At 39.3% G+C, this 11,979-nt stretch overlaps 21 protein-coding genes and 1 pseudogene across 22 annotated transcripts in view; all 22 read left to right on the top strand.

Moving 5' to 3' along the window:
- Positions 1–11,979, top strand: part of pcdh2g1.1 (protocadherin 2 gamma 1.1) — a 226,530-nt gene that overhangs the window by 122,934 nt on the left and 91,617 nt on the right. The gene's annotated exons all lie outside the window — the stretch shown is intronic.
- The window catches only part of pcdh2g1.2 (protocadherin 2 gamma 1.2), a 222,937-nt gene that overhangs the window by 119,341 nt on the left and 91,617 nt on the right, over positions 1–11,979 (top strand). The gene's annotated exons all lie outside the window — the stretch shown is intronic.
- The window catches only part of pcdh2g2.2 (protocadherin 2 gamma 2.2), a 214,072-nt gene that overhangs the window by 110,476 nt on the left and 91,617 nt on the right, over positions 1–11,979 (top strand). The window lies entirely within an intron of this gene.
- pcdh2g3 (protocadherin 2 gamma 3) overlaps positions 1–11,979 on the top strand; it is a 206,322-nt gene that overhangs the window by 102,726 nt on the left and 91,617 nt on the right. The gene's annotated exons all lie outside the window — the stretch shown is intronic.
- pcdh2g4 (protocadherin 2 gamma 4) overlaps positions 1–11,979 on the top strand; it is a 201,455-nt gene that overhangs the window by 97,859 nt on the left and 91,617 nt on the right. The window lies entirely within an intron of this gene.
- The window catches only part of pcdh2g7 (protocadherin 2 gamma 7), a 193,694-nt gene that overhangs the window by 90,098 nt on the left and 91,617 nt on the right, over positions 1–11,979 (top strand). The window lies entirely within an intron of this gene.
- The window catches only part of pcdh2g8 (protocadherin 2 gamma 8), a 183,334-nt gene that overhangs the window by 79,738 nt on the left and 91,617 nt on the right, over positions 1–11,979 (top strand). The gene's annotated exons all lie outside the window — the stretch shown is intronic.
- Positions 1–11,979, top strand: part of pcdh2g9 (protocadherin 2 gamma 9) — a 178,409-nt gene that overhangs the window by 74,813 nt on the left and 91,617 nt on the right. The gene's annotated exons all lie outside the window — the stretch shown is intronic.
- Positions 1–11,979, top strand: part of pcdh2g10 (protocadherin 2 gamma 10) — a 173,301-nt gene that overhangs the window by 69,705 nt on the left and 91,617 nt on the right. The gene's annotated exons all lie outside the window — the stretch shown is intronic.
- pcdh2gp1 (protocadherin 2 gamma pseudogene 1) overlaps positions 1–11,979 on the top strand; it is a 169,187-nt pseudogene that overhangs the window by 65,591 nt on the left and 91,617 nt on the right. The gene's annotated exons all lie outside the window — the stretch shown is intronic.
- Positions 1–11,979, top strand: part of pcdh2g11 (protocadherin 2 gamma 11) — a 160,889-nt gene that overhangs the window by 57,293 nt on the left and 91,617 nt on the right. The window lies entirely within an intron of this gene.
- The window catches only part of pcdh2g12 (protocadherin 2 gamma 12), a 156,658-nt gene that overhangs the window by 53,062 nt on the left and 91,617 nt on the right, over positions 1–11,979 (top strand). The gene's annotated exons all lie outside the window — the stretch shown is intronic.
- pcdh2g13 (protocadherin 2 gamma 13) overlaps positions 1–11,979 on the top strand; it is a 152,532-nt gene that overhangs the window by 48,936 nt on the left and 91,617 nt on the right. The gene's annotated exons all lie outside the window — the stretch shown is intronic.
- The window catches only part of pcdh2g14 (protocadherin 2 gamma 14), a 146,523-nt gene that overhangs the window by 42,927 nt on the left and 91,617 nt on the right, over positions 1–11,979 (top strand). The gene's annotated exons all lie outside the window — the stretch shown is intronic.
- The window catches only part of pcdh2g15 (protocadherin 2 gamma 15), a 127,985-nt gene that overhangs the window by 24,389 nt on the left and 91,617 nt on the right, over positions 1–11,979 (top strand). The window lies entirely within an intron of this gene.
- pcdh2g16 (protocadherin 2 gamma 16) overlaps positions 1–11,979 on the top strand; it is a 124,484-nt gene that overhangs the window by 20,888 nt on the left and 91,617 nt on the right. The window lies entirely within an intron of this gene.
- Positions 1–11,979, top strand: part of pcdh2g17 (protocadherin 2 gamma 17) — a 121,366-nt gene that overhangs the window by 17,770 nt on the left and 91,617 nt on the right. The gene's annotated exons all lie outside the window — the stretch shown is intronic.
- Positions 1–11,979, top strand: part of pcdh2g22 (protocadherin 2 gamma 22) — a 110,450-nt gene that overhangs the window by 6,854 nt on the left and 91,617 nt on the right. The window lies entirely within an intron of this gene.
- pcdh2g19 (protocadherin 2 gamma 19) overlaps positions 1–11,979 on the top strand; it is a 106,883-nt gene that overhangs the window by 3,287 nt on the left and 91,617 nt on the right. The window lies entirely within an intron of this gene.
- The window catches only part of pcdh2g20 (protocadherin 2 gamma 20), a 103,066-nt gene continuing 91,617 nt past the window's right edge, over positions 531–11,979 (top strand). The window contains exon 1 of the mRNA NM_001024192.2: positions 531–2,930. Coding sequence (NP_001019363.2) covers positions 531–2,930 — 2,400 coding nt within the window. The remainder of the gene's footprint in view (positions 2,931–11,979) is intronic.
- The window catches only part of pcdh2g21 (protocadherin 2 gamma 21), a 99,499-nt gene continuing 91,617 nt past the window's right edge, over positions 4,098–11,979 (top strand). Inside the window, exon 1 of the mRNA NM_001024193.2 lies at positions 4,098–6,497. Coding sequence (NP_001019364.2) covers positions 4,098–6,497 — 2,400 coding nt within the window. The remainder of the gene's footprint in view (positions 6,498–11,979) is intronic.
- The window catches only part of pcdh2g23 (protocadherin 2 gamma 23), a 95,093-nt gene continuing 91,617 nt past the window's right edge, over positions 8,504–11,979 (top strand). The window contains exon 1 of the mRNA NM_001024195.2: positions 8,504–10,903. Within this exon, the coding sequence (NP_001019366.2) occupies positions 8,504–10,903 (2,400 nt within the window). The remainder of the gene's footprint in view (positions 10,904–11,979) is intronic.

Here is an 11,979-nt window from a genome sequence, read left to right as displayed (position 1 = left end):
ATTTGTTTGTCTGATATGTGCTCATTTTGGGCCTGATCAATCTTGTTATCCCGAAATAAATAACTTTATTTAATCATTCATTCAAGTTTTACTCAAATTTCTGGTATATGTTTATTTTTTTTTATGTGCTGTTGTTGTTGTTTTATTTTTATTTTATAGTTCTGCACATTTAGTACACTGCTTTCCGAGATGTGTATGATACTGAGGTAAAAGTTTATTAATTTGGTAGTTTCTGTAGTTCTTCAGAATGAACTCATAGTGCCGCTGTTGGTCAATATGTCAGTGTAGAGAGCAGATCTGCTGCAGTTCCACCCCCATCATCTCCATATTATTAGAGAGAGACAGAAGCTGAGAGCACAGTGTGAGGAGGAGAGAGCAGACAAAACACGGAGATACTCTATTCATTATCATTCTCTTGGATTTACAGAATTTTCTTCTTTTCACTTTGGATATTCACATGATTCCCTTCAGTTTCTTGGATCAAATTATTTGTCTTCTGCTTTAATCTTCGTTCTCTGGTCTCCCGCAAAATGTCGGACAGAACAATGGCGCGGCAAGTACTGCTGTTTATTTGGTTTCTCTCTCTCAGCTCAGCTCTCGGGCAGGTCAGTTACTCCATTCCTGAGGAAATGGCCAAAGGCTCTTTAGTCGGGAACATAGCGCAGGATTTGGGTTTAGATTTAAAGAGGCTGAAATCGGGAAAAGCGCGGATTTATACAGGAGACAGCGCTGAATACATCGAGCTGAATAAAGAAAGAGGAGTCCTCCTTATCAAAGAGAGAATAGACCGAGAGGCGCTGTGCGGACAGACAACGCCTTGCGCGCTGCATTTGCAGATCATACTCGAAAATCCAATTGAGTTTTTTACAGTTACAATTGAAATAACAGATATTAATGACAACACTCCTGGTTTTGAGAAGGATAGAATCGTTTTTAAAATTAGTGAATCTGCTATTTTAGGCTCTAAATTTATGTTGGAGCCTGCTGTAGATCTCGACGTGGGAATTAATGGTCTTCAGAGCTATATGCTGAAACAAACAGATAATTTTGGTCTTAAATTTAAAAATCAAGCAGGAGACGGAAAACATGTGGAAATGATTCTGCAAAAACCTTTAGATCGTGAAAAACAGAATGAAATCAAATTAGTCCTCACAGCTGTTGATGGAGGAGATCCTCAGTTATCTGGAAGTATAGATATTCACATCACTGTGTTAGACGCAAACGACAACGCGCCTGTTTTCATGCAGTCCGTTTATAAAGCAACTGTGACAGAAAATGCGCCAAAAGACACAATTGTGTCCACAGTGAGCGCAACTGACGCCGACGAGGGTATAAATAGTAAAATAGAGTATTCCATCGCCAACAGGCAAGATAATGTCCGACAGCTGTTTGATATAAATAAAGATAATGGCCAAGTCAGAGTTGTCGGCATAATAGACTTTGAAAAAGCGCGTAATTACGAAATAAGCGTTCAAGCCAGTGATCATGTTGGTTTTACTGATTCATGTAAAGTAATAGTCGATGTTATTGATGTCAATGATAATAAACCGGTGATAAATATTATGTCCAAAACAAACGTGATAGCTGAAAATTCCGCTTCTGACACTGTGGTTACAATAATTAACGTTCAGGATGTTGATTCGGGAGATAATGGGAAAGTTCAGTGTTCTGTTAATGAAAATATTCCCTTTTCCCTTAAATCCACAAATACTAATTTCTTCAGTTTAGTCACTGATGGTGATTTAGATCGCGAGAGAGAGTCTGAGTATAACATCAGTGTGACGTGTGCTGATGGGGGCGTGCCCTCTCTCTCCAGCAGCGTCACTCTCTCCTTACAGATATCAGATGTGAATGATAACGCGCCTGTCTTTGAGCAGAGCTCATATCAGGCCTCTGTTCAGGAAAACAACACACCTGGTCTTTCCATATTCACAGTCAGAGCCAGAGACGCAGATTTTAACCAGAACGCCCGTGTGTCCTACATACTGGAGGACTCGTCGGTTAACGGAGTGCCCGTCTCCTCGTTAGTGTCCGTTAGTGCTGATAGTGGAGTCATACATGCAGTGCGATCTTTCGATTACGAGCAGATCAAAGAGTTCCAGTTCCGCGTAAAAGCGCAGGACGGAGGCTCTCCTCCTCTCAGCAGCAACGCGAGCGTCAAAATCCTGATTCAGGACCAGAATGACAACGCGCCTCAGGTTCTGTATCCGGTCCAGTCAGGCGCTTCTGTGGTGGCTGAAATAGTGCCTCGTTCGGCAGATGTGGGTTATCTGGTGACTAAAGTGGTGGCTGTTGATGTGGACTCTGGACAGAACGCCTGGCTCTCCTATAAACTGCACAAAGCTACAGACAGGGCGCTGTTTGAAGTGGGCGCACAGAATGGAGAAATCAGAACTGTCCGGCAAGTGACAGATAAAGATGCTGTCAAACAAAGACTCACTGTTGTAGTGGAGGACAACGGGCAGCCCTCTCGATCAGCTACAGTCAATGTTAACGTGGCGGTGGCGGACAGCTTCCCTGAGGTGCTCTCGGAGTTCACCGACTTTACGCACGACAAGGAATACAACGACAACCTGACTTTCTATCTCGTCTTGGCCTTGGCTGTAGTGTCGTTTCTCTTTATCGTGTCCGTCATCGCCATACTGTCAGTCAAATGCTACAGATGGAGACGCGAGCGGATGTTTTATAAGTCTGGAGCGAATCTTCCAGTTATTCCGTATTATCCGCCTCTTTACGCAGATGTAGGAGGCACAGGAACTTTACAGCACGTGTACAATTATGAGGTTTGCAGAACCACTGACTCCAGAAAGAGTGATGTGAAATACGGCAGAGCTTGCAGTGAGAGCATCATTAGTCTGGACACCAGTGGGACACAGACACTCACGCATGCGCAAAGAGGAAAACTGGTCTGTGGAGATTTTGATGATCAGGTGAGGCTTTCTTATTAACAATATGTGTTGTAACCGTTTATAGGGACTGAATCCATTCAAATTAATCGTGCCTTTATGGAATATTTTCTGTTTGCACAAGAAAAAAAGACTATTTGTTGTAATTTGTCTTTTTATATTGTGGTGGCGTGTGGCATTTTTATTTAATTTGTTTATATTTATTTGTCCTGTGGTATTATCACCGAGACCTTTGTGGTATTTTTTCCGCTGTAACGCGTTATGCAGTTTTATCGAAATTTCAGGAGTGACTAACGTCCTTCTCAATTACTGTTATACACTTGCGTAAAACAACCAATATAAACGCGTAAATTAAAAGGCATACAATACAAAACTGCATCATTTTAAAATATGGGAATATTTTTTTTCTACTTTGAGCATCCTCTATCCTCTTTGAACACATTTTAGTTTTAAAATCTTCAGAGAAGATTGAACTCAAGTCACCGTAACTGACCATGGTGCTGAAATGTTTTACATTTCGTGTCTTGTTTCTTCTCCTATTTTAGGTCTTTAGTAATTTAAAATCATTCAAATAAGTTGTCTTCATATTAAAAAATATTTAGGTCGACCGTTTTCACGTATGTTTAATCTCTGTTAATTAAATATTTATCCTTTTCTCTTCAATTCCGTTTAGAAAGTTGCATCTAAACTTGTAATATTTAATTATTTTCATTTTATTTTGCTTTTGGCTTGTTTGTTTTTAACACATTTAATTTAAATAATTCCTCCATTCTTGTTGTAAGATTGCATTTTAATTAACTTTAAACACGGCTATAATTGAGTCATGATTTAAGGGGAGATCATTTTAAAACACGTGTTATACTCTGAATATTGTGTATGTTTTAGTCATTTTGTAGTTCTTCAGAATGAACTCAAAGTGCCGCTGTTGGTCAATATGTCAGTGTAGAGAGCAGATCTGCTGCAGTTCCACCCCCATCATCTCCATATTATTAGAGAGAGACAGAAGCTGAGAGCACAGTGTGAGGAGGAGAGAGAAGACAAAACACGGAGATACTCTATTCATTATCATTCTCTTGGATTTACAGAATTTTTTTGTTCTTTCTATTTTGGATTTATACATGATTCCCTTCAAGTTCTAGGATCGATTTTTTTTCCTTCTGCTTGAATCTTCGTTCTCTGGTCTTCTGCAAAATGTCGGACAGAACAATGGCGCGGCAAGTACTGCTGTTTATTTGGTTTCTCTCTCTCAGTTCAGCTCTCGGGCAGGTCAGTTACTCCATTCCTGAGGAAATGGCCAAAGGCTCTTTAGTCGGGAACATAGCGCAGGATTTGGGTTTAGATTTAAAGAGGCTGAAATCGGGGAAAGCGCGGATTTATACAGGAGACAGCGCTGAATACATCGAGCTGAATAAAGAAAGAGGAGTCCTCCTTATCAAAGAGAGAATAGACCGAGAGGCGCTGTGCGGACAGACAACGCCTTGCGCGCTGCATTTTCAGATCATTCTCGAAAATCCCATGCAATTGTATCGCGTTACGGTTGAGGTAACAGATATAAATGACAATGCGCCGATTTTTAGTAAGAGCGAGATGAGATTTGAAATAAACGAATTATCTTCATCAGGAGCCCGATTTTTGCTAGAAAGAGCTATTGATCATGACGTCGGTCAAAATGGTTTACAGAGTTATTCTTTAGAACCGACGGATAATTTTGTTTTAAAATATCAGAATCTCCCCGATGGAAACAAAGCCGTCGAAATGGTTCTTCAAACCCCCTTAGACAGAGAGAAACACGATCATATATCCCTAATTTTAACAGCCTTTGACGGAGGTGATCCTCGAATGTCAGGTACAATGAAAATTCATGTTTCAGTTTTAGATGCTAATGATAATGCCCCTGTGTGTTCACAATCTGTATACAAAACCAGTATAGCAGAGAACTCTCCAAAAGGCACAGTTTTAACGACAGTGAGTGCTTCTGATGCGGATCAGGGATCCAACAGTAGAATAACTTTCTCAATTTCAAGTACGGCAGACAAAGCGGCAGATATTTTTGAAATAGACTCTGAATTGGGTGTTGTAAAGCTCACTGGGGGCATAGATTATGAAATGAGTAAGTATTATCAAATTGATGTTCAAGCACGAGATGACGGCGGGCATACAGATTCGTGTAAAATAATTGTCGACGTCATTGACATAAACGATAACAACCCTTCTATAAATATTATTTCGAAATCAAACCAAATACCAGAGGATGCAAAATCTGGCACTGTACTTGCTATATTAAACATCCAAGACGTGGACTCAAATGAAAGTGGCAAGGTTGATTGTCACTTAAATATAAACTTACCATTTATCATTCAGTCTTCTTCGGATGGGTTTTATAGTTTGGTCACTGATGGTGATTTAGATCGCGAGAGAGAGTCTGAGTATAACATCAGTGTGACATGTGCTGATGAGGGCGTGCCCTCTCTCTCCAGCAGCGTCACTCTCTCCTTACAGATATCAGATGTGAATGATAACGCGCCTGTCTTTGAGCAGAGCTCATATCAGGCCTCTGTTCAGGAAAACAACACACCTGGTCTTTCCATATTCACAGTCAGAGCCAGAGACGCAGATTTTAACCAGAACGCCCGTGTGTCCTACATACTGGAGGACTCGTCGGTTAACGGAGTGCCCGTCTCCTCGTTAGTGTCCGTTACTGCTGATAGTGGAGTCATACATGCAGTGCGATCTTTCGATTACGAGCAGATCAAAGAGTTCCAGTTCCGCGTAAAAGCGCAGGACGGAGGCTCTCCTCCTCTCAGCAGCAACGCGAGCGTCAAAATCCTGATTCAGGACCAGAATGACAACGCGCCTCAGGTTCTGTATCCGGTCCAGTCAGGCGCTTCTGTGGTGGCTGAAATAGTGCCTCGTTCGGCAGATGTGGGTTATCTGGTGACTAAAGTGGTGGCTGTTGATGTGGACTCTGGACAGAACGCCTGGCTCTCCTATAAACTGCACAAAGCCACAGACAGGGCGCTGTTTGAAGTGGGCGCACAGAATGGAGAAATCAGAACTGTCCGGCAAGTGACAGATAAAGATGCTGTCAAACAAAGACTCACTGTTGTAGTGGAGGACAACGGGCAGCCCTCTCGATCAGCTACAGTCAATGTTAACGTGGCGGTGGCGGACAGCTTCCCTGAGGTGCTCTCGGAGTTCACCGACTTTACACACGACAAGGAATACAACGACAACCTGACTTTCTATCTCGTCTTGGCCTTGGCTGTAGTGTCGTTTCTCTTTATCGTGTCCATCATCGCCATACTGTCAGTCAAATGCTACAGATGGAGACGCGAGCGGATGTTTTATAAGTCTGGAGCGAATCTCCCGGTTATTCCGTATTATCCGCCTCTTTACGCAGATGTAGGAGGCACAGGAACTTTACAGCACGTGTACAATTATGAGGTTTGCAGAACCACTGACTCCAGAAAGAGTGATGTGAAATACGGCAGAGCTTGCAGTGAGAGCATCATTAGTCTGGACACCAGTGGAACACAGACACTCACGCATGCGCAAAGGGGAAAACTGAACTTTGATGATTGTGGGGATCAGGTGAGAAAATATTTATAGGTACACTTTAAAAAAATCTTTGAGTTATTTATGTAAACCAATGTTTGGGTTACGTATTTGTTGCTTTGTTGGGTTAGTTTAACCTGTATTAGGTTATTTATTAATAACCCAACCAGTTGGGTTAAATATTTGGTGCTTTGTGTGGTTATTTTTAACCTTTATTAGGTTATTTATACAGTAACTCAACCAGTTAGTTAACAATTTTGAATTTCAACAGTTAAATGATTTAACTGACTCAGAGCAGCTGTATTAAAATGCGTACTTAATGTTGTTTTTGCGTTATAAAATTTATTTAAACTCTAACGCAATACTATTGTTTTTTTTTATCAAATTACTTCTCCGTGTCGTGTGTTTTTTTAATATCCGTTTCACCAGCACTCTTAACTATTGATGATACAAACGCACGCTTTATAGCCGATTTAGATTAAATGGATTGAACGCTTTCTCTTCCTCCCGTGCTGTTCTCTGCGCCTTTCTGTTTATTTATTTATTTAGCCTATTTTTATTTTTTTTTTGGAAATGATACACATATGTTGGAGATATTTATTTATTTACACAGCCATAGTTATAAAATAGTAGTAATAGTAGCCTAATAGTAAAAATAATACCAGAATGGAAGAAAATAACATTTAATCAAAATAACGCAATGCACTAGGTTAAAATAACCCATAATTGGAAAGGTGCTATAATAACTTATAGTTGGGTTACGTTTTGGGGTATTTTTTTTATTCTATTTTATTTATTTATTTATTATTTATTTATTTATTTATTTATTTATTTATTTATTTATTTATTTATTTATTTATTCATTTATTTATTTTGCGCTGTTGTAATACTATAGTAGTACTATTAGTTTGAACAAGTAAAAAACCATGAGTGTGTATTTCGTTACTCTAATTGGTTATTTTTGATTAAACAGTTTTTTTTACAATTTCACTGATTTCTTTTCTGATCTGAGTCTTCGCTGCACTTCTACTTTTTTATAACTTATGAAAAAATGAGGTGAATCATTTTCTCTTTAATGTTTTATTTATTGTTATAGTTTGATAAACGGTATAGTGTTCTGTATTTTGTAGTTACGTTGCTTAAGCTTTTTTCTCTGTACAGCCGTACAGTACTATGTTAACTGAGTACAGTGGTATCATTTAAATTGTGACCCTGGAGCACAGTTTAGTTTTGCTATGAAAACAACATATAAATTGTCATTGCAACATTTTTCCTTGCATATATTTTCTCTGATTTTCCTTAGATTAGTTTTTGTTGTCAGCAGTACAGATTCTCTGACCATGGTCCTGAAATGGGTTACATGGTCATTTACCTCATGTTCGCTACATCTTCAAGCATGAGACGATGTTTTTGCGTTTTTCAACAGCCTAATGACCTGTTCTCCTGTTTAAAGTGAAACTAGAACCTGTTTTCGTAGTTATGACATTGTTTTCAAATAAATTATTGTATTTTATATAGGTATTTTTGTCTGATCAAATATGGTCTTATCAAAACGTGAGCAAACGTGGCATTCATTTTTATTATTTTACTTAAATCCTCATCCATACAGACTCATACAGTCTTTTTTATATATAGGCATCTGTATTGCTGTTGGCGTATTTTGATTATGCATTTTTAAAGTTCATTACATTGCTTTTTTACCTATGTCTTAAATTGCGATACAAATATATTAATTTTACATGGTATGTAGTTCTTCAGAATGAACTCATAGTGCCGCTGTTGGTCAATATGTCAGTGTAGAGAGCAGATCTGCTGCAGTTCCACCCCCATCATCTCCATATTATTAGAGAGAGACAGAAGCTGAGAGCACAGTGTGAGGAGGAGAGAGAAGACAAAACACGGAGATACTCTATTCATTATCATTCTCTCGGATTTACAGATTTTTCTTCTTTTCACTTTGGATATTCACATGACTCCCTTCAGTTTCTAGGATCAAATTATTTGTCTTCTGCTTGAATCTTCGTTCTCTGGTCTTCTGCAAAATGTCGGACAGAACAATGGCGCGGCAAGTATTGCTGTTTATTTGGTTTCTCTCTCTCAGCTCAGCTCTCGGGCAGGTCAGTTACTCCATTCCTGAGGAAATGGCCAAAGGCTCTTTAGTCGGGAACATAGCGCAGGATTTGGGTTTAGATTTAAAGAGGCTGAAATCGGGGAAAGCGCGGATTTATACAGGAGACAGCGCTGAATACATCGAGCTGAATAAAGAAAGAGGAGTCCTCCTTATCAAAGAGAGAATAGACCGAGAGGCGCTGTGCGGACAGACAACGCCTTGCGCGCTGCATTTGCAGATCATACTCGAAAATCCCATGGAGTTTTATTCGGTTACAGTCGAAGTTACAGATGTAAATGATCATTCACCTTCTTTTAAAATGACTGAGATGTTATTCAGAATTAGTGAGTCAGCTGTAACTGGAGCAGTATTTGATTTAGAGAGAGCGATAGATTTAGACGTCGGAGTAAACGGCCTGCAGACATATACATTAAAGCCCACTGATCATTTTTCACTAAAATTACAAAGTCAGGCAGATGGAGGTAAACTCATAGAAATGATTCTTCTGAAACCCCTTGATCGCGAAAAACAAGAGCATTTGTCTCTGGTTCTGACAGCGATAGATGGAGGAGATCCACAGCTGTCTGGTACTGCACAGATCCATATTACTGTGCTGGATGTGAACGATAATGCGCCTGTTTTTACACAGAAAATTTACAAAGCCAGCATTAAAGAGAATGCTCCTAAAGGCACAATTGTAACGACAGTAAGTGCATCTGACCTAGATGAAGGCTTAAATAGCAAAATAAGGTTTTCAATCAAAAATACACTCGACGACTTATTGAAATTGTTTGAAATTAATGAAACAAACGGTGAGGTGAGAGTGATCGGCAATGTAGATTACGAGAAAGCTCGCTATTATCAAATTCATGTACAAGCGAGTGATGACGGGGGTCTGACTGATTCTTGCAAAATCGATGTGGATGTGATTGATATGAATGACAATAGACCCCTCATTAACATAATGTCTAAATTAACTACCATAACTGAAAACTCTAGTTATGGCACAGTTGTAACAATGATAAATGCACAAGATCCAGACGCAGGAGAAAACGGTAAAATGTATTGTTCAGTTAATGAGAATCTTCCTTTTACCTTGAGGTCGACAAATAATAATTTCTTCAGTTTAGTTACTGATGGTGATTTAGATCGCGAGAGAGAGTCTGAGTATAACATCAGTGTGACGTGTGCTGATGAGGGCGTGCCCTCTCTCTCCAGCAGCGTCACTCTCTCCTTACAGATATCAGATGTGAATGATAACGCGCCTGTCTTTGAGCAGAGCTCATATCAGGCCTCTGTTCAGGAAAACAACACACCTGGTCTTTCCATATTCACAGTCAGAGCCAGAGACGCAGATTTTAACCAGAACGCCCGTGTGTCCTACATACTGGAGGACTCGTCGGTTAACGGAGTGCCCGTCTCCTCGTTAGTGTCCGTTAGTGCTGATAGTGGAGTCATACATGCAGTGCGATCTTTCGATTACGAGCAGATCAAAGAGTTCCAGTTCCGCGTAAAAGCGCAGGACGGAGGCTCTCCTCCTCTCAGCAGCAACGCGAGCGTCAAAATCCTGATTCAGGACCAGAATGACAACGCGCCTCAGGTTCTGTATCCGGTCCAGTCAGGCGCTTCTGTGGTGGCTGAAATAGTGCCTCGTTCGGCAGATGTGGGTTATCTGGTGACTAAAGTGGTGGCTGTTGATGTGGACTCTGGACAGAACGCCTGGCTCTCCTATAAACTGCACAAAGCCACAGACAGGGCGCTGTTTGAAGTGGGCGCACAGAATGGAGAAATCAGAACTGTCCGGCAAGTGACAGATAAAGATGCTGTCAAACAAAGACTCACTGTTGTAGTGGAGGACAACGGGCAGCCCTCTCGATCAGCTACAGTCAATGTTAACGTGGCGGTGGCGGACAGCTTCCCTGAGGTGCTCTCGGAGTTCACCGACTTTACGCACGACAAGGAATACAACGACAACCTGACTTTCTATCTCGTCTTGGCCTTGGCTGTAGTGTCGTTTCTCTTTATCGTGTCCATCATCGCCATACTGTCAGTCAAATGCTACAGATGGAGACGCGAGCGGATGTTTTATAAATCTGGAGCGAATCTTCCGGTTATTCCGTATTATCCGCCTCTTTACGCAGATGTAGGAGGCACAGGAACTTTACAGCACGTGTACAATTATGAGGTTTGCAGAACCACTGACTCCAGAAAGAGTGATGTGAAATACGGCAGAGCTTGCAGTGAGAGCATCATTAGTCTGGACACCAGTGGAACACAGACACTCACGCATGCGCAAAGGGGAAAACTGAACTTTGATGATTGTGGGGATCAGGTGAGAAAATATTTATAGGTACACTTTAAAAAAAACTTTGAGTTATTTATTTAAACCAATGTTTGGGTTACGTATTTGTTGCTTTGTTGGGTTAGTTTAACCTTTATTAGGTTATTTATTAATAACCCAACCAGTTGGGTTAAATATTTGGTGCTTTGTGTGGTTATTTTTAACCTTTATTAGGTTATTTATATAGTAACTCAACCAGTTAGTTAACAATTTTGAATTTCAACAGTTAAATGATTTAACTGACTCAGAGCAGCTGTATTAAAATGCGTACTTAATGTTGTTTTTGCGTTATAAAATTTATTTAAACTCTAAATTACTTCTCCGTGTCGTGTGTTTTTTTTTAATATCCGTTTCACCAGCACTCTTAACTATTGATGATACAAACGCACGCTTTATAGCCGATTTAGATTAAATTGATTAAACGCTTTCTCTTCCTCCCGTGCTGTTCTCTGCGCCTTTCTGTTTATTTATTTATTTATTTAGCATATTTTTATTTTTTTTGGAAATGATACACATATGTTGGAGATATTTATTTATTTACACAGCCATAGTTATAAAATAGTAGTAATAGTAGCCTAATAGTAAAAGTAATACCAGAATGGAAGAAAATAAAATTTAATCAAAATAACGCAATGCACTAGGTTAAAATAACCCATAATTGGAAAGGTGCTATAATACCTATAGTTGGGTTACGTTTTGGGGTATTTTTTTTTATTCTATTTTATTTATTTATTTATTTATTTATTTATTATTATTATTATTATTTATTTATTTATTTATTTTGCGCTGTTGTAATACTATAGTAATACTATTAGTTTGAACAAGTAAAAAAACATGAGTGTATATTTCGTTACTCTAATTGGTTATTTTTGATTAAACAGTTTTTTTTACAATTTCACTGATTTCTTTTTTTGATCTGAGTCTTCGCTGCACTTCTACTTTTTTATAACTTATGAAAAAATGAGGTGAATCATTTTCTCTTTAATGTTTTATTTATTGTTATAGTTTGATAAACGGTATAGTGTTCTGTATTTTGTAGTTACGTTGCTTAAGCTTTTTTCTCTGTA

This window comes from Danio rerio, chromosome 14, assembly GCF_052040795.2.
Source record: "Danio rerio strain M-AB ecotype USA chromosome 14, GRCz13ab, whole genome shotgun sequence".
Taxonomy (NCBI): Eukaryota; Metazoa; Chordata; class Actinopteri; order Cypriniformes; family Danionidae; genus Danio; species Danio rerio.
Note: the sequence above shows the minus strand (reverse complement) of the source record. Positions and strands in the feature narration are given on the sequence as shown.